Below are 21,133 nucleotides of genomic sequence, written 5' to 3' on the forward strand. Positions count from 1 at the left end.
AGACGGCAAATGGGACCCTACTAAGTAAGTAGGAGTGGCAGGAGATATCATTAGACTATGGATTTTCAAGAACTGTACTCAGTGCATCCAAATGGTGCAACAGATCACTCTGGCTGCCTAAGACCAGATTTTCTTTAGCAACCCAGCAAACAGCAGGGATGGCAGAGAGGAATGCTGTCTGTAAATGGATGAGAAGGGCAGCCAGGGTATGAAAATGAGAACAGCAGCAAGGTAATGTGGGATTCCTGGAGAATCAAAAAAAGTTGACCTCTGGAATTCAGAAATAATCTAAATCACTGAACGCTACTTCAGGTTCCACTCACCTGTATGATAATTATGCTGAAAGCTCAGTTTGAGAGTTATATTTAAACCATCAATATGTTAAAATTTAGACTTTTTAGTTAATATTCCTGGCATTTGGGTTTAGAATCAGGAGATGGTAAAGATTTGAAGAAATCAACCCTCCTGCTTGTCTCACAAAAATGAGGTGATTGCTGACAAAACAGGTTTTTATTAAAGCTACAATTCTGTTTAGTTTAATCAGCAATTGACTGATCCAACATTACAGGCCATTCAGCTTTAGAGGGAAAGAGAGACATTTGGATCCTTTCTCTGGTGAGAGTGGCCAGCAAGAAAGCAGAATTGTGAATCAATGGAAACTCTGCTGAGGTTTTGCAGGCTCTGATTGGTGTGTGATGCCACCTGGTGTTCAACTGAGCAAAAAGACGTATATGGAAACTGCCCTTGATTTTAAAAGGAAGACACAGCCAAGCAAAGCTGGAGACTCAAGGCATTGCCACTAGATTTGTTACATAGAGGGCAAAAAAATCAGATGCATCTGATTAAGTGAGCTGTAGCTCACAAACGCTTATGCCATTTAATAAAATTCATTCATTAGAAAAGGTGCTACCAGAGTCATCCTGATTATTTTCCCACCATAGATTAACATGTCTCTCCTCTCACAAAGTTTACATGGGAGGGGAATGGTACAAGGCAACATACTTTGTAGAGTGTGCTCAATTCACTGCAGGAGAGAAGTGCCAGAGTATGCTGCTATTATTGTTGAGAATTATGAGATTCCATCCACCAGACAACTTGCAAGGGAAATCCACTTGGAAGCAAAAGACAACCTCTGAAAGAATTTAATATTCTTTTCAACCTCTGGGGTAGAAAAAAGAGGTCAACAATTGCTGCATCATTTTTTGTGTGCACGCCTCTAAACCACACCACTGAGAGAACTTCAGACTTCATGAGAGAACTCTATTCATATGGAATTGTCACATTTCACCTTTTTCACATAAGGCAGTTCTGGGATCAGATATACATATGGGGCAGGAGAGTCTTCCAACCAGGCATTAGCTTGAAGCACATTGTCAATGAATAATGCAACAGTATGGTGAAGTTTGGTATAAATATAGCTTTACTTTAGAAAGTTGGTATCCAGCTGCTGATGGATTTCAAATCCAGCAACAAATCCAGCAAACCAGCCAGTATCTACAGTAGAAATATTGTAGCATGTTTATGAAACAGAAAAAGTTCATTATATCAAGGCAGAACTCTAAATCCCTTGGGGAGAAGGCCACAGACTCCCACTCTCTCAAAATGAACCATATATAGGTCTCCTCTGAGAATGGGCATATTGCCTATCCTGAATCTAAACTGGCTTAAGGAACTGATTGAGCTCTTCTTCTTTGTTAACAGTTTAAACTGGATCTTGCCCAAACTACTCTGGTTGGAGGAGATTGTGCTTTCTATCTATTCTCCCTTAACACAGTGTAAAGGGCATGATAACTCTTCCAACTGCCAATTCAGCGGAAACTACTTTGACAGTTCTGCCCAACTGCTGGCACAGTATAAAAGCTGGGTTCTCTCAAAAAGTCAGATGTGCCACTAAGGAGCATAACTGCAAGAAAACAAGTCACCCTAGAAAGCAATGCCCAAAGATTGTCCCAGCCACAAAAGTTTGGTCTAAAAGATTATCAGACCACAGGATTAGCATTAAGACAATGGTCAAAATAGAAAAAACACACTCAGAAGAAAATAGTTTGTATCCCAAAAAGAAATTGGTCTAGACTAAAAACTACTACACCTAAGAGGACAGAAACTTTAAAAAAAACAGTATTCAAGTTGACTTGGATGCAACTCCAAGATCCCATGTTCCTAAGCTATTATTAAAAAGAAGCAACTAAAAGTCCAGATTTTTTTTAAAAAGGGAATTTACAAATAATTACAAAAGCAAAATAGACCCATACTTTAAAAGAAACCAAAGAAAAGAAAGCCTGTAGAGAAGGTGAAGACTCAGTTCAACCTGAATACTCCAGGAGCGTGATTGTGACAGTCTGCAGCTGTTTGGAACTGTTTTCCAGTGGACACAAGGCATCACCACCACCTTCCTCATCACCATTCACTCCACTGTACTGCGATGCATCCAGAGGGCACATGCCTTCCCTAGGAGCTTTAAGGCAGGAACTTCTATCTCTTTCGAAGGCATGGCTCTTTCGGGAGACTCCAACTTGAATTGCAGAGGAAGGAGTCCGTGTGGAAAAAAGACACTCTGTTTGATTTGGGTCCAGCTGACTAAAGCTTGGCAAAGCTGCTCATGATTGCTCACACGGCTTCACCTGGGAAAAAGTGGTGCTCTTTGGGAGCAAACATCCAAGGCCCATCTTCAGTGTCCATGACAGACCTGTAGCTGATCTTAGAAGTGTGAAAGTATGGTTTTTACATACAAGCATTTTTTTAAAAAAAACCTAAAAAACAGTAAAAACATTTTTACAAACAGTGTACACATTGGGGCTAGGGAGGATAAGAAGAGTGCTTCACTAAGAAATGGATTAAAATATCCTCTTTCGCTTTAAATAGGAGTCTGCGTAGTGCCCTCCCAGGCCCTGAGAATGCTGGCCAATATAGCTGCCTTCTGGACTAGGCTCTGGGGAGGGTAGCAGGTGAGAAAAGGCTCGCTTCTGGCCTCCAATGGGAGTCTGCAAAAGAAGGACAAGCAAGGTGAGGAAGGAGAGATGCAGCAGGGGAGGGGAATGAAAAGTTTAGGAGGAACTCCAAGTTTCAGAGTTCCTTCTGAACTGAATCATCTCACCTTTGAGTAGCTGCTGTGGGAAGGACTGGTTGGTCCTAATCCCAGGATACTGTCTCCTGTGCCCACAGGTGGCATCCCAACAGCCTGGAAGATAAGGAAAGAGTCAAACCAACATCAGATTTAACTGAAAGGTTTCTGACACCTTGCTCAGTTACACCATGTATAATCTGGGGAGAGGGGCATGGGTGCTATTGGAGAATGTACCCTGAAAGATTCCTGGAGAATTAGTAAAGGTGTATCTTGGATACACAGAAATTAGTAAATGTGTATCCTGGATCCCAGCTATCATGCACCAACTCAGAATAGCCTTCCAAACTTTTCATTTCCATAAACAAATCTGAATATCAGATATTCCACTGTGTAAATACTTTCTTTCTACCAGAACCATATCCCTTACATATCCCTTACTGGTTGTATCTGGAATGGCTTGGGTAGGGTACCTTGACCCCCCATCTTCAGGTATAAATAGGACAGCAAGCAGGCCATTGTCAAACCAGACAATTGGCAGCCCAAAATTGCGCAGTCCAGAGAAACAACTGCATAATATCACAGAAGACAGAAACTCTGGGTGGTGGCACTGATATTTTGAAGTAACCTTAGAGCAACGTGCAAACAACTGCAGTATAATACTGAAAGCTATCCAAAGTTAATTTGTAACATGAACTTCAAACTACTTTAACAATAAAAATGAAAATTTTACTTTGTTCAGGTGGCTCTGTCTGAGTCCAGCTTGAAGGCCACTTGTGAAATACGAGGTTGGAGACCCTGCATAGAATGGGGGCAATGGAGTTCCTAGATGGTTCTGCTCAAACCCAGGAGATGAAACCTGAAAGAGAAGTTGGGTTCATATTAGCTGCTTGCATGCAAACGCTCTTATTTCATTATCTAGGAATCATGTTAAGTGTAAACTTGTTGCTTTTTAGTGACTGCAGCCAGAAACAGGCACTTGGCATCTGGATTTTATACCATGACTATGAGCTTTATAGTATGACTATGAAGCCTACATGTGACACTGTAGAAGACCAAGAAGTGGAACCTTCTTGCCGTGTTCCTGATCAATACCTTCTCCAAGATACTCCTTATGCTTCCCTTCTCACCCATTCCTCTCCTCCTCCTCCTACATTCTGGCCAATAATGGCCGCCTCTTAAATATTTCCTAAAAATATATCATTCTGCACATTTTGGTAGTAGATCCATGCACATCCCTGGCCAATCCTGCTGCTATATTCCCTTCATACACAGAATAGTGCCATTTGACTTCACAAGCAACAGAGTTTATGGACTGAATATCAAAAGTAGAAGGAACAGACACAGAAATGGGCAGTTTGTCAGCAGCTCCCTAATGCCTGGTCCAGTTTAGCTGGCGGAGAGGTTTTTATTCAATTAATGTTTACCTTTTGCTGCTTATGCACAAATACACCTAGCTGGGATGTTGTCTCTCTGGCCTGGGGATATATTCGTGGTACCAAGTCCTTTTGAAATAAAAGAGAAAACAAATCTTTTCAAGAAAACAAATCTTTTCATTGCTTCCACTAAAGACAAGTATGATCCTGAAATATTCACCTAATAGTTTATATGCTCACCAATGAAAAGCAAAAATCTGTGCATGCCTGCATGTCTTCCCCCTCATAAATCATCTTATGGATATGAAGACAAATATAAATAACTGCAGTTGTTCCAGCTGAGACAGTCAATCACAAGCAATTTGCCAATACTCACAGGCTGACAGTCAAATGCAGAATTATCTTCTGATAGACTAGATGAGGGCAGGAGAAGATCAGACATGGAAGCCTGTGGCATTCTAGGATTGGAAGCATTGCCAAGTACACCAGTCTTCGGGCTGAATGTTTTATTAGTCCCACCTGCAAGGAAAGTGAACCATGAATATACAGTGATGTGACTAGAATTCCTTTAGATTAAATACAGGATCACATAAGAGAATGTCTACATTATGTAAGTTAAGGACAGATTTTCCATTAGCATTCACACATGCTAGGAATAGCCACCATTTCTCTTTGCATTAACATCTCACTTCTGAACCTCCTATATTATTAGCAGATTGAACTATGACACAAGCATGAGAACACACAAAAGTTCTGCTCAATGACACTAAAGGAACTACTACATAGTCTGGCATTCTGTTTCCACAGTGGCCAACCAGATATCAACAGAGAGCCCGCAAGCAGAAATTGAATACTGCTTTTTCACTTATTTTCCCCAGCAGTAGTACTGAGATGCCACTACCTAAGAGTAGCCTTTGATATCTGCAACCATGATCAATTTGTTTAATCCTCTTTGGAAGTTACCCAACTTATCTCTGCCTCTCTAGTAATGAATTCTACAGGCTGAATATTTGTTAATCAGAATCATCAACCAGCATAATGAAAGAAGTGAAATGCCAACACAGAAATATAATTTATACAGTATATCTCTATGCACTTTCAAGAATTTGAGCATACGTCTTCTGGTAACACACCAGACCTTGTGTGGTATGAACAAAACTTAGCAGGATTTATGAATTTTGTTGTTTGTTCTGCTCATATCACCAGACCCTGTTTAAACACTGAAAGACATTGAAAGACATTTGAATCTGTTACTAATTTGCATAAACCATATTTGTTCATACCAGATAGTCTTTTGAAAATAGAGGCAGGTAATGATTAATAATGATTATAATTACAATAATTAAAATATGCACAGTTGTTTCAAGACCGCCTGCATTATACGGACATTAAAGCTCCACATAATATTTACATATCCCTCTTCCAGTACTGCCATGTGTAGAGCATCAAAGAGGGCTAGCGCTCTGTAATATTTGAATGGCCTCTTTCTAATATCCAGCCTGAATCAACATTCCTTTAATGTCAACTGTGGGCCTGAACATTATTTCTCCTTATTCTTCTCTTCAACAAATTAAATATGCCAGGCCTTTTATCCGTTCCTCATAGGAATTGGTTCAAGATCCCGTATCATCTTGGTAGCTCTCCGTGAGCCCGTTCCAGCTCCTCCACCCCTCTTAAGATGTGGTGCCCAGAGCTGGACCCAGTACTCCAAGGGCAGGCTAACCAGCAGAGTGCACGGGCACTACAACTTCGTGATCTAGATACAATGTTTCTGTTAAGGCAGCCTCAGATTGCACTGGCTTTTTAGCCGCTGCATTATATTAGTTCATGTTAATATATTGTTTTCTACTACAGATTAAGGTTACTATGGTAACTAATCATTTTGGGCAGGTGAAGAGGTTGAATTTAATTGTCCCCGTTTCACGTGTTAATGGTTGCATTGCCTAAGGGAGGAACTTGCCTGAACTTGTTTTAGTTTCAGTTTCCCTTCTGTGTAGGCATGTAGAGAGTTAAGCAGCTCTGAGAGCCTGTAAATATGTTTGCTTTCTGTAAATAAAATTATTTTTATAGAAATGCCTGGTGTGTGACTTTTCTGATCTCTCCTGGGCCAAATGCTTTCTAGCACTCTGCCAACAGTTCAGCTGGTGATTTACTAATATTGCTAGATTGTTCTCATGCATATTGCCACCAGCCCAAGTCTCTTCAGCCTTGTATTAAGCATTTGGTTTTCCCTGCACAAATGAAGAATATCATACTTACAGCAACTGGGCTTCTTCTTGTTGGGCTTGCCAACATCCAGGTAATTTTGGATTGTGATTTTCCTCTCTACAGCAGGAAGGTATGTGGTGGCAGCAAGAACTATTAAGTCACTACCCGACCGCAGGAGGTGGAGGCATGACCAGGGTGTGTGGAAACAGAGGGCTTCTGAGAAAGGTGGTTTGAAATCTCCAGCCCTTCCACCCTATGGGCTCTGCAATCCTGCTCAGTGGTATATTTATTTCTTGCCTAGCCATGACCCTAATGAAATTAGTAGCTTTATCATATGGGAGTCCACACAATTCATTCAATATTTTAGGTGGTTACAGTATCACAATGTTTGTGAATCCCTACTCTAAGGCGTAAGCCAATCTGAATAACCTGCAAATCTGATTAATTGGGCAATCCAAATAAAATATTTGAATATTTGCTAAAGAACTTCTGCATAGCTTAAACAGCCTTTTGAATTATGCTATGATCCCAATTTCTGAGACACCATTCCCAAAGTCATACCTCAGCAAAGTAATATTTAGTTTTTGATCATTCATGTTGTTTAACCTTGTTTATATATGGTAGGATAAGCTACTCAGAGTCATTTGATATCTGGAGTGGCATATAAACCTAGTAAAACAATTAAACTAAATAAATAAGTTACGTAATCCCAAACTTTGCAAAGAAAGCTACTTGCCAGGATGGGAGGACAACAACTAAGGAATAAACAGAAGGTCAAACAGTAAATGCAAACCCCTGTTCAAAGATGTTTATTATTCAGAACAGCCTTTTCCAACTTGGCATCTTTCAGATGTTTGGGAACTGCAACATCCAAAATTCCCACCTATTCTTTAAAAAAAAATATTGGCCAAACATGATTTTACATTGAGGGATGGGGAGCAAATATTTTCTCCTGGTTACCCTCCCTGCATTGTTGCTGCTTACCTCCAACCTTGCTTCTAGGGAGAAGGCTGTGCAGATTTAGATATGGATTGAGTGGAATCTTGAAGTCTTTTGGTGGCTCTCCTAGGAGAGAAACCTGAAAGGAAAACTGCAATAATCACCATTTCCTGGACTGCTGGATGGATTTTACTCCGATTAAGGCAAGTTACTTAAGTCTGGCCCTGGGTTAATTACCTAAGTAGCAATAGATAAAATCTCTGAATTCTTATTAAGAGTTAAAACTAGGCAGTTATTTTTAATTCCAGCTCTGCTCTATAAATAAACCTACGAAAGCAGTTACCCTGCATTCACTCAGACTTTAATGTCTGCAAGTATTATAATTATAAAAGCAAAACAAAACAAAAAACGCTTAATGAAATTAGAGCTGCAAGCACTGGAAATATAGGGAAATGGGAGCATTATCAGAGAATTAGCCAGTATACAGGATAAAAAGCTCTATCGCAGAAAACAGGAGTTTCTTGCTTCTCAACTATTAAATTACTACAGTAATTAATGATAAAATTATGCCATTAAATAAATGCTCAGATTTTGAATAACGCAGACATTTGCTGAATATTAGATATTGTGGCCCTACTTACACCAGCTAACTGAGGACCATTGTCTGGTCTGTTATCAGAGGGTTTCTGAAGCCCACTGATCATAGATCCCAAAATGGAGGTAGTGAGACCCTGTAAGCCAGGTGAAGTCAACTGAGATGCCGGTGTTCCCATCATGGCATTCTCCCTCTCCATTGCCATTGGTCCCAGAAAAGATGGTAAGGACAAGTTTGCAGAAGGCAAGATGGTAGACTTCACAGGTCCTGGGGACACATCAGCTGCTAAAGAGCCACCTGGGGAGAAAACATGAATCCAGTTAAGAGTATATCTGAATGACAGCTGTGGGATTTAGATGGCAGGACTAAGACATCAGTCTGTTTGCTGAACAAATAATCACCTCATTTCACCATTTTTAAAATACTCCATAAAGAACAGACCTGCCACATATGGACTGTTTCTTTTAATAGCAACCTCTGTGGCATACAGATAAGGAGTAAAGTCTATGAAACAAAACCATTCATACACAAAGTTAAGAGTCTCTGTGTACTTGGTAGCCTTCCTCCTGATAACAGCTGATAAGATGTGCAGAGGAACACCACATTAGGATTGTTCAATCTTCCCGCAAAAAAGCATGATAGGTCAAATTATATTAGCTCTGAAGCCACAGTTTTTACTTTCCAAATCACATTTAAATAGGGAAAAAAACAATCACCTTGAAAACAGTGTGGTGAGGGAGCATCCCTCACTGTATTTGTACTACATAGAGCCATGAGATTACCTCCTGCACTATTAGTGCAGTTTTTATGCCTTCTCTTTCCTCCCAAACTGTCTAAGCCACACAGTTATATAAGTGCTCAAAAGGGCAACACAGAACATCCTCTGATCAGATCCAATTTCTATGAAATGCAGATTTTAAAAATAGAAATCAACCAAAGCCAAAGCAGCAACATTTTCTGAAGAACAGTTTCATATTGACTCCATACTGATTTTACCTAGCAATCGAAATATTGCTGCCAAACCTGTCAGGCAAGGAACTGCTAGTCAGAGAGAGATGTTTATGGGACTACTCAGCAATGGAGCAGTGATTGGCAACCTGCAAGCCACATGTAGTCTAAGACTTTTTTTTTTGCTTTACTTTAAGAAGCTTGAGTCAAAATCACCTAAAAGTAGGGCTTTCCAAAGCACTTCTTTCCATGGCTAAGATGTGCCTTCTATCTGGTGAGAACCCTTCACTTTATCTTAATTTGCATCTTCCTCAAACATAAGATGGAAAAAAATCAGTTTCACAGAATTAAGCAACAACACCCCTATTTTTATTAAAAACAAGGAACATTGCTCTCTGAAAAGATTTCACACAAGGGAGGTGGAAGATGCCCATATTTTTACTCTTCCTCACAGTTCCTTGCCCCATTCCACCTATGGATATCCATGGAAGAAAACAGACCTGCAAACATACTTCTCAACTAGATAAGGAGTGGTAGTAAACATAAATTAAAATGTATGACAAAATTTGCACCCACAGCCAAATATCTAATTTATTGGAAGTACTGAAAGTATTTTTAGTTTGCCTTTTTTTTGGCAAGGCACCCATAACTTCTGAGCATTAACGGTGAACTAGAGTTTCAACAGTATTAATGCACATCCCAAGAGGAATTCAAAAGTGCATTCCACTGAAAGCAATGTAGTAAGTTTAGCATTAGTGTTCAGGTAAGCATATATTCCTGATCCAACTAAGGAGGGCTTTCCTCACACCATCATCTCTTCCCCTTTGGATGAATCGCCCTAGAAGGAGCAAGACCATATGCTTTAGAAAAAGATATCACAACTCTGTGCTCCCTGAATCACGAAGCTGCTCTCAAATCCCTGGAATGACAGGTTTTAGGAGGAAGACGGAGAACGGGTAGATGGCTTCACCATCCAATAGCATTTCTTAGCTAAACACATAACAGCTTGGAGGCACAATGGATTTGCTTTGTCTGAAAGGTTGTTGAGGCCATTATGGGAACATGTGCAGGGCTGATCAAAAGAGAAAATTGCCTTTAAACTAAGTTGACATGGGTCAACTAACCAAATGCTATTTGTCTTTCAGCAAAACTCTTGAGTTCTAACACCTGCATGCTGCAAATGTTGCAAAATAAAAGGAAGGTAACATGAAAATGCAACCTCTGGATGTTTGAGAAAGCAAGCAGGCTTCTTTAGAGACAGGGGTATCTCTCAGCGTATAGAAGCCCATCACAACTCTTATTTTGGCACCCAGCATCCTAAAACATGTGAAACCCTCTTTATTATAGGGCTGACTAGTGGAGTTTCCAAACATGTTTTAGATCTGAAATCTCATGAATAACGTTGATGAGAATGGACCAAAAACAAAAAAAGGCATTTGGGATTTATTTATTCATTTATGAATTGTTTTGATTTGTAAACTAATTTGGTTTCAAGTCTTCTCAAATAATTTTCCTTGCCCCTTTCTCAACCTATGCTATTGGCTGACATACACTATTGACTGATAAGGAGAGAATATTCCATAGCTGTTATTTTGTGACTGCTATGGAACACTCATAGATGTTAGTTAGGTTGTTTTATAAATTTATTTTGACTTTGTCTTAAATTTTATTTCGTTTCTTATCTATTAAGATAGATTTATATATATTCACTAAGGACTCTGCTTGTACCAGTCAACCGTAATAAATAAATTGACTGATTGATTGATAGCTGTTCTTTTGTGGAGGCAGTATTTTGAGGAGCATTTAATGGCAAACCTTGATATCCTCCAGCCTTAATAAACATATTTAGAAGTAGAGGCTCCACAGGCTATCCGTGAACTCCTTGGCAGCTTACCAATATAGATATATAAGTAATTTTTTTAAAAAAACTCAGTATAGTTCTAGTCACAATCTATTCACCTATTTTACTTTTTTAAGGATAAAAAACAGTCACATCAAATTTTGTTTGTATTCATAGTCTACTCACTGGACTCAGAAGCACAATAAACTTTTACAGACACTCAGGGCGGCAGGGAATTGTAGAACTATAGACCTCTGTAGAACTCTCAACGATAGAACTCTTACCAAGTTACTGAGAAGAGTAGCAAAAATTATACCCAAATCCAAGGCAAAATCAAAACAAAAAATACCTTGACTTCCATCCAAAGGACAGTCTACCACGGTCTACTCTACTCAAGTTGGTCTCTTTTCAGTTCAATTCAGAAAAACTCCTGAATTGAATGAAGAAAATCAAAACTTAACTGAGTGAGAAAATGAACCATTCCAACAGCTAGTGGGCTATCAGACAATTTTAGAAAGCAGCAGGAATCTTCTGCAGTCTGTATCTTTCTTCCATGCATTTCTGTTTCTTGACAACCCAACTGTCAGGCTCCTTCTCCAGTAGAGCTTTCTACACACTTTAGCTGGCTTCACGCATTCACCGCATTCCCAGAGAGAGAACCAACCCAAGTTAGCTTCACGTTCCTTTGCTCCAACCATTTCAGCCAAGGACGCTCTGCTGCTGATAAGACACCTGGGTGGTTAATCACTCTAACGAACTGCAAAGATGGGAGGGGGAAACTTAGGAGTGAGAAGCAGCTTGTTTGCGAGACAGGGAGGAGGGATGAGATCAGAGGAGGGAAAGAATCACTTTGAATGTCTTGGCACCAAATTCTCACTTGGAGCTTTGATTACTGTCCTGTGTTAATTGGATCCTTAATAAAGAATTCTTTAAGCTTTCTGATGGACTGTCTGGAGAATTTCTAAATTAAGATCTTGGTGCTAAGACTGTCACACCAACAAAACTTCCCCAACTTCTTGTAGAAGCCCCTGCTTAAAGACTACAGATTGGAAGCTTTCTTAATAGGACAACCACAACTAAGCACTTACCTGAGGACATCTCACCTAATAACTGACTTCCCGCCTGAGAAACTGGAGTGTTTGACATCCCCAGAGCATTGTGCTGCAAGGAACCAAGAGGAGACTCTCCCAAGATTCCAGGTTTCTGCAAACAAGTAAGAGGCTTCAACAAATGGGATGAAAGTCAAGGATATATACGTATATAAAAAGATCAAGCAAGACCAAACTATAAGCCTGCTACAAGCAGCTAATGTCAAGCAAGGCAATGCCAAAAGTGAACTAAGCAAAAAGAAATCCAGCTACATATACTGAGATGTGCACTTAGAGAGCCAGAAACTGGATCCTGTAAACTTACGTAAAACATCTGGCAGAAGAGTGCTAATACCCCTCTACATGTTTTGAAAAACAGAGTATTGGAGGAAGGAAGTGTCCTGATGACTCTGATAGAATCAGTTTAAAATTTTAACCCCTTTGTAGAAGGAAAGACCTTGATTGAGTTTAGCTGCCACAAATAGTCTAAATGCAACACAAACAGGATTCCACAACACAAGTGTGTAGCTTAAACTCCGGTATCTCACTTTCTTCACTAATTTGAAGGGTTGAACTGCAGCACCAATCAGTTTTTTGACAGGCATGTTGGCATTTCAAAATTCGTTCCAAAAGTTCTGATTGCCCATTTCCTCCCATTGCTGTAACAAACAGGAAGGTGTTTTTTATCTCAAATCCAAACTTTTAAGCTGTATCTAGATCCTTGCAGTCCTCTTGCAGCTGAGCAACAATATCAAGAGTATTAGCCATATATAAAGCCACAAGATGAAAGGCTAACTCTACAATTTCACCTCAAACCACTGCATGTTCTATCAGGTATTTGCCCTGGTCTCTTCTATTTATAGTTGCAGGCAAAACCTAGAAAGCCAAAGTGTTCACTTCTGGAAACCCAAAGTGTTGAGCACAGAATACTGAAACCACAAAGGCAGTAGTTTCTAGGGAAGCTGGAATACAGAGGAAAAATGCAGGATTGCATCAGGAAGAAAAGTTTGCACTACCTGAATCCAATGGAACTAGATCAATCCTATTGGATGTAACACTACCAGGAGGCTTTGGTGAAATGGAAAAGTATTAAACAGGTCTGATGCTTTGTGTCTGAAACTGAGAACCACCACCACCTCTCATCTCTTAACAAGAATGGGGGACAAACACTACATTTTTCTGAAACAGTGGCCCATGATCAAAATATACAGAAGTTAGAGCTCTTATCTATGTATGATTTATACAATGCACAATGCGTCCTCAGTACAGCCCAGCTGATAGGACAGAATTGATCATCTCTGGAGTCACAAAGTACCCTAATCCTACAGAATCCTACAGAACTACAGAGACCTGTACTCAAAGAGATACACAGTTAATAAAATAGACCTACATACTGAATTAAGACCTCCATAGCATTCCTTTACTTCCTGAGCCTCCATAGTGGACTTGTAACAAAGACGTGCAAAAGGCTATGGCAAGAAAACACTCTAGTTACTTAATTCTACCCTAAACGTTAAATTCCTAGGCTGCACCCTCTGAAATTATAGAGTTTAAAAATTCAGCACTACGTTGTATATCTTCCCCACTGACACCACAATATGGGAAAAGGTGGAAAATGGTCACTGCAGTGCACCTTTCACTGAGCACAAGCACTACACACATCTGCACACACCCAGCATATTTCCACACAGAGACCAAGCCTAGCACTCACATGAAATACGGCCTGGTTTTCTTTGTTCTGTAGGAGCTGTGCCCAGACCTGGTTTTGGACTAAGAGCAAGTTTCCAAGAAATGCCTTCTGGAGCAGAAAGCAAAGAAAGAACAGAAATAAAGTCACTAAAAGATAGCAAAGCTATTGAGAAAGAGATAGTTGGAAAGCAAAGCTTATAAAGTACTTTTTCTATGCATACATGCAAGTGCCTAAGGACACTTCTATCACCAGATGCAATTCTGCAATTCTGCAAACGGCCATACCACAGCACAGCAAAAGCTAGTTGCGGTCGCTGAATATACAGCTATGCTGCTGTGACCGAAAGGCTAAATGACCACTGTAAAGCTTGGTTACGGACACACATGCCTTACCTCCAACTGCAAAAGTAACTCTGAGAAAGACCTGAGTCATACATCTGCATGAGTACTTTAGACAAGGAAGGGATATGTTGTGTGCCTGATTTTGTTTTATGTGAATGGTGGAGGATTGAGAGAAAGATAAGCTCATAAACTATGTACAACAACCCATTTATTGACAAAAAATTAACACCCTTTTTCTATTTGCAGCCTTGGAGAACAGTTACCTGCTGTGCTTGTGTTTGATTCTGAAGTGCCAGCTGAAGCTGAGCTGTGAACAAAGCTGGGTTGGTTAGAAGAGATACTGTTGGTGGTGCTCCAAGGATCCCTGAAAGGAAACCAATATAGAAAGTTTCTTTTAATTCATCCTATTAGGAAAAAAATGGCAAGGCAACCTACCCGGTATTGCAAAAAGTAAGAGCTAAACCAAATTTTGGAATTTTTCATCACTGGAGGCTCATAATATCTTACTCAGTTTGGCTTTCAATGACTGAATTCGAAGGTTTTAAAAAAAATTTCTCTTATGTTATTGCTTGATAGACAGTTGCAAACCCTCACATTGGGTAGCCTAACAAGGAGGTTTAGTACCATTTTAGCTTTGTCTGATAAAAATGAGAAATTTATACATTAGTAGAAGGCATGGCTTAACCTATTGGGTATGTCTAGGAAGGACTGAAGTGCTTCAGTGTTTGAGGGAAAGTGCTGTATGGCATAATAAGCTATGCTTCACTTTTCTAAGCTAGGTTATTAGCTAGCTTGATGGCAGCCAAGATCAGAAACCAAGCCTAGCTCCTAAGTATGAAGCATACATCCTGTACTGCTTTTCTAACTCAGATAGTGAGAGGAAATCCAGTATTCTCAATGGACCTATAGGCTGGAAGTTTCCAAAGGTCACATACTGAAGGTCATGCCCCAAACTAGCTTTCAGACCCAGAATCCTTTATCTGGACTTGCCTTGCTTTCCTCCAAGGGCTCCATGAAGCAGCGGGTTGAGTAAGAGCTGGAGAGATGAAGGATTCCCTAAGCTGTTCAGAATCTGAAGAAGATTGGGCTCAGGTAGAAGCCCTTTCCCACGGTTAAGTGCCTGAAAAAGATAACAGCAGAGTCACAAAGGTATCTGGATCCTTTGACAGAGAAAGAAATATAACACTCATGGCTCCTATTTGCAGGAAGAGGGCATCCATGTGAAAGCTGAGGATTTAATTTATACTACAGCAATGTCAAGCACTAGTCAATTTTTCAGCTATTTCAACCACTGGAAGTGGTTCCTGCAAGATGTATTTTGTGTTACCCCTTGAGGGATGAGCTGGAAATCTGGTTATCTCTATCAAGATACTGGATAATACAGGAGACATCTATAAAGAGTAGATCATGACAACTGATGAAAAGAGGAGTGTTTGTTAAACTACAATAAAAATAAAGAGGCCTGTGTCATTCCACTGAGATGCGTAGCTTTAGGCCAAAATAAAATTCTTAAAATAACAAAGCATGAGCATATTGCACCAATTAACAAGAGACACATTATACACAGAGTCAATACTGTAAGTTGAGCCTTACTGTTGCTTGGGCAGCTATCAGAGCAGCTAGCATACTTCGCCCAGGAGGGCCCGGAGCACAAAAAGAGACTCTGATATGGTTTCCAGCAAGTAGAAAGCCGTTGGTAGCCTGTTGAACCATCTCTGCTATTTCAGCTGACTCATACTCCAGGACTGCAAAGCCTTTCAGCTGCCCATCCTGACCACATGCCAGCTGTGTGAAAGGGAGAAAAAAAGGCACTATGAAAATGACCAAGTTACTTCAGGTTTTTAATGGAATCAGTAATTTAGTTGGGATGCATATACAGATAAACAGCCTGACTTTACATATCCCATTAAGCTATAATATTGTTTATATGACTTTGTTTTTGGCTTAGCACACTGTCTGCACCCAGCCAAAGGATCAGGCATTTGGCTCCCTGAATAGAATGAATTTCAAAGAAACATGTTCTGAAAGATGAAGGCTAGAGAGATAAGAGCTCCAGACTTTCCTGGCTTAATGTCTCTTCTTTTTGTCTTTTGGATTTTACAACTGACTTCTACTTCTTCATTCATTGCAAAATTCTCCAGTGCAATCAAAACATTAAAAGAAAGTGTTGGTAACCTCAGTCAGAGTTGCTTGGCAAACATAAACCAACTACAGGGAAACAGAACTGCAGAATCACTTGCATCCTGCAAAAATGAATCTGTTTTAGGATTAATTTCTAAGTCTACTGTTTGGTGAAAGTCATAAAAAAGGGAGGCGAATGCAAGTCATAAAAAAGGGAGGCAAATGGAAGTTATAAAGAATGAGAATTTCTACAGTCACTGGACTAGACTTCTATGAAATACCCCATCCATCAATGTGTGCCTCTCTTGCCCATATAGCAGTATACTCTATTGGACCACAGGGGCATGTGATTCTTTTTGGTAACTGGGAGCTGCTCTTAATAGTGAAAAGTGAGGCAAGGCTGCATTATACACCTGGCAGGGCTGAGATATGGGAGTTCCCAATTTTTTGGGAGAGGATCTTTAAACTGTATTAGGCCTGTTCTAGTGTTACTCTGTAAACTGCATTGATTAGATTATGTGCCATCAAGCTGTTGTCAACTCTTAGTGACCACACAGATAGGTTTTCTCCATGAAAATTGTGCATATTCCTTGTCTTTGTTGATTCTTGAGCATTATGCTGCCAAAAATTTGACAATGCAATCAAAAGTTTCACAAAGAGCAAAAAAGATTTTTGGAAGCTGAATGTTCCCACCTTTTTTGTAGCAGAAAGATCTTCAACTATTAATATTGAGAAATAAACATCAATCTTCTTCTAGCTGGGAAAATTCCAGATTTTTAAGCGATTGGGATAAGGAGAAGAAGCAAGCTTCCTTTTTGAACAGGGCATACTGATGTACATTCTGTTGCATTCATAAGAACAATCCACATTTGCTTACAGCTGGACTGGGGATAAGCAACACAACCTATTCTCACTTAGCATCTTGGGAAAAGGAATCTACATAGGAACAGTTAGCTAGTCATGTGCAGTTATTGGAATGCTACATAGACACCAAAAGAGCAGCCCATTTCCCAGAGGACTAAGATCCTTACCTGACAGAATGTTGGAGGAGAGATGGCAGAGAAGGTCTGCCTCAGTTCTTCAACATCATTGTAACTGTGGGGCAGTTTATCCACACATAAGCATTTTGAGTGAATAAGGTCTAGAGTCAGTTGGTTGACATCTGTCCAATGAACATACAGAGTCCGTGTTCCCAGCTGTTTGCCCAACAGGTCAGACTTTGCTCTGGCTGCTGAATCCTTTTTCATGTACTCCACAAAACCATAACCTTTGGAGTGTCCCTTTTTCTCACTGTACACCAAGAAGCAGCGCTCTAAGTTCCCAAATGGTCGAACCAGGTCTTCAAACTGCTGCTGTGTGTAAAGGTGGGGCAGGTTGGCAATGCACAGGAGGGCATCTGTGGGTTGTAGTTGCACTGTAATCTCCTTGTCCCGCAGCCTGCTCAAGTGGAATTTCTGAATCGCTGATTCTGCCTGTTCCCCATTCAATAAGGTGACAAAAGCTGCAAGAAAAGGGGGATATAAAGGCAACTGGCAAAACACTCCTCAGCAAACATATAAGCAAAGCTTTCTTATAGATTTCTGACTGAACATTTATACAGTAAAAAAAAAGGGGGGGGGTCTTGGTAGACTAGTCAGCAAAAGTTCACCTTGTGTTTCCAATAGTGGCTGGACAATCTCCTGGTTCTTTATTTACACACAAACTTATATTCACTTCTCCATGATAATGAAAGTGAGGGTAGTGTAAAGGGTCCAGGCACTGATTAGATCAGGACCAGGTTCATTTCAAGAAAACAATTGTGTTAGGGGACTTTCATCTGCAGCCTCCCCTTTGTCAACTCAGACTGTAGCCTTCTTCTTGTAAAGACTTTTCCTTACACTTGTTATTTTGTAAAATAAAGGCACACTAACAACATGCATACAACTGTCAGCATTGTATTAATCTGGGCATAGATCTTTAGAGAATATTTTCTTCTTTCATGGCACTTTATGTTTCCATAGTTTTCAAAAAAGAAAAATGCTCATCTTTCTGTGAACTTTTCAGTAATGTGTCTGCCATATTAAACATACCTGAAGCACATTTCATGTATAACTTTCTGTTTTCTGATTTATCAATCAGCCATTATGCAACAAATTAGGACACTATCTTAATTTGAGGATTTATGATACTTTTCTCAGAACTAGATATGTATTTTGTTATTTCTGAAAGAAAATATTCATCAAGCAACTTTAAATCTATCTACAGAAAGGCAAAAGACAGGCTCTCTAGAATACTGCATCCCAATGCAATGCAAATGGATGAAAAGAGCAGCAGCTGTGGGCTACTGACAGCTTGTTCATACCCTGGATCTCAATAAAGCATTAACCACAGTTAATGCTTGTCACAACCAAGCAAAACTTTTTATCAGGAAGTGCATGCATTCATGCTTTACAATGATCTGATGTATTAATATGTTGAAAAAAAAACTCAGCTTCAGAGAGGGAGGGAGAGGGAGAACAGTGCTTTTTTAGATTTAGTGATATAAACTCATGCAGAGTACAGAATACCTTGGCCTCAGTCATTTTTTTTTCAATTTTAGGAATGGCATAGCAGACAATATTTAAAAATATTCTTTCCCTGCCATTCACTTATTCCTAACACAATACAATTGCAGTTAAAACCCTCCAAAGTAAATATTATCAAGGAAAGCTATTTAATCTTTGGATATTTTCCATGGAAAAACAGGAGGGATATTTATTAAGGGTATTTCAAGAATAGGGTATTCTGCCTTTGGGTGAGAAGATCCAACTATATTATTCATGACGTTCCAATCCAATGATGGAATAAATGGCCCAATATTAGAACCAATTCTTGGGCATGCCAGAAGCCCTGTTCATGAAAACTTTCTAATGCATGAGTATGTGAAAGGTCCCCTGTGCAAGCACCGAGTCACGTCTGACCCTTTGGGGGGACGCTGCTTTCGTGACATTTTCTTGGCAGACTATAGCGGGGTGGTTTGCCATTGCCTTCCCCATCAAGCTGGATACTCATTTTACCGACCTCGGAAGGATGGAAGGCTGAGTTGACCAGAGCCGGCTACCCGAGAATCCAGCTTCCGCTGGGATCGAACTTGGGTCGTGGGGAGAGTTTTGGTTGCAATACTGCCGCCTACCGCTCTGCGCCACACAAGGCTCTGCAAATGCATAAGGATACTAGACTCTTTAAATGATGTAGCAAATAAAAGTAGCCTTATCCAATCAGCAGAAAGTTAAAACATGCTTAATAGTGAACAGGAACAGCCAATGGGATTGTTTCCACAAACGGACAAACACTTTGCGTGCTGAGCATACAAGACCTCAAAGCATTTACTCCTCTTGGCTCCTAATTTTCCAACTGCCACCTCAAATAGGCTCCAATGTTCAAAACTGAAGAAAGATCACACAAAGCCAGTAAGACTAAGACACACCATCACCGCAAGATGATTGCACTAGTGTAAGCAAGCAAGAAAATGAAATATTAGACAAGCCTCTCCCCTTTAGCATTGGGCTTTAGCCCTGAAATTACTTTTTGAATTTCAGGAAGTGGGAGTGGGTCCATCAAGTAGACTGTTTCATGTCCATCAAGAGTTAAACAAAGTCCACCCACCATTCATAGCAAAGTACTTTATAAATGCGATTTTACTCACCGGTTCCTTTGTATTTGTCCACAAAACAGTACTTCAGTTCGTAGTCACTCAAAAGATCATGAATTTCCTGCATAAAGTTAACAAAAGAAATCACACTGATGTAAAACCATGAAAGGATTATTATTTTTCAATTAAATGACTCCCTGTCAACACTCCACTCCCCTTTCAATAGTCTATAGAACAATGCCAAGGGGAAAAAACCAGTCAGAGCACTACTGCTAAAATTTATAACATACCTCATTTATAGCAGATGTAAGAGTGGGATGTCCACAGTCTTGCCAGAAATTATGAGAAAGCATAATCGGTGCTTTGAACAACGAATACTTCCAAACACGTACAGGTTTGAATAAACAATTAACTGAGCAAACAACGCAATGTTTCAGGTTGTCATAAAAGTGTTATGAACAACTACCTCTTGTAGTTTTATCTCATTATATTGTATCTTACCTTATTTTGTCTTATTGTATTTTACTGCAGCTGATGCTTTGATATGGTCAAATAGACGAAACAATAAAGTATAATAATAAATAATAAACTACCTCTTGTTATAGCAAGCTCTATATCTGAGGGAAATATACTTTTATCTACCAGGATCAAAGCTGAAATTATAACTGCACCTTACTACTGAGTCAGCCATCACATATACAGTGTTCTTAGGATTCTCAACGTCTAAAACAAATAAATGTGTTAAGGAAGTTGTTTTAATAACTGTATTATATTGTATTGTGAAGTAGCCTAACTAAATATTAGGTTCAAGTGCTAGTTTCAAAACTGACCAATATTTTAATGCTACACTTTGACATTAAACACTAAACAAATAAAATGCAATTTATCACAAGTAAAACTGCAGGGGCCAATTGTTTCAAGCTTATTTTTACTGTAGGGGTATAAAAGGAAATCACAAATCACTTCTGTATCATCATCAAGAAACTGGAGTTCACCTTTTATATCAAACAAATCCAAATTTGTTAACTTCTAGAGCAGATACAGATACACACTCCTATACCAAATAAAATGAGGAAAACTTAAGGAAGATAAGCAAAAGGGTGCACGAATTCCTTTCAAAAAAGCATAAACTCAATTTGAGCATGAACAAGGACATCACAACCTAGTACCTACCATAATCACTATAGATTTCTTCAGCCTTAAAAACATTGAGGGTTTTTTTAAATCATTGGAATAAATGCATCATTCAGAAATAAAAATTGGCAATTATAGTTAGTCTGCACCTTTGTATATTCTGCTTTAGTACTACAGAAATT

General features: G+C 39.5%; 1 protein-coding gene across 1 annotated transcript in view; it reads right to left on the bottom strand.

Annotated features, from left to right (window-relative positions):
* Positions 1 to 1,397: 1,397 nt before the first annotated feature.
* Positions 1,398 to 21,133, bottom strand: part of RAVER1 (ribonucleoprotein, PTB binding 1) — a 29,045-nt gene continuing 9,309 nt past the window's right edge. Inside the window, exons 2-15 of the mRNA XM_063294322.1 lie at positions 19,872 to 19,938; positions 17,239 to 17,708; positions 15,680 to 15,871; positions 15,077 to 15,206; positions 14,350 to 14,450; positions 13,767 to 13,853; positions 12,056 to 12,170; positions 8,226 to 8,476; positions 7,630 to 7,723; positions 4,814 to 4,956; positions 4,489 to 4,566; positions 3,795 to 3,920; positions 3,095 to 3,178; positions 1,398 to 2,981 (exon numbers count right to left, since the gene is read on the bottom strand). Of these exons, the coding sequence (XP_063150392.1) occupies positions 2,835 to 2,981; positions 3,095 to 3,178; positions 3,795 to 3,920; positions 4,489 to 4,566; positions 4,814 to 4,956; positions 7,630 to 7,723; positions 8,226 to 8,476; positions 12,056 to 12,170; positions 13,767 to 13,853; positions 14,350 to 14,450; positions 15,077 to 15,206; positions 15,680 to 15,871; positions 17,239 to 17,708; positions 19,872 to 19,938 (2,085 nt within the window). The 3' untranslated portion in view covers positions 1,398 to 2,834. The remainder of the gene's footprint in view (positions 2,982 to 3,094; positions 3,179 to 3,794; positions 3,921 to 4,488; positions 4,567 to 4,813; positions 4,957 to 7,629; positions 7,724 to 8,225; positions 8,477 to 12,055; positions 12,171 to 13,766; positions 13,854 to 14,349; positions 14,451 to 15,076; positions 15,207 to 15,679; positions 15,872 to 17,238; positions 17,709 to 19,871; positions 19,939 to 21,133) is intronic.

The sequence above is a fragment of the Candoia aspera genome, chromosome 2 (genome assembly GCF_035149785.1).
Source record: "Candoia aspera isolate rCanAsp1 chromosome 2, rCanAsp1.hap2, whole genome shotgun sequence".
In the NCBI taxonomy this organism is placed as follows: domain Eukaryota; kingdom Metazoa; phylum Chordata; class Lepidosauria; order Squamata; family Boidae; genus Candoia; species Candoia aspera.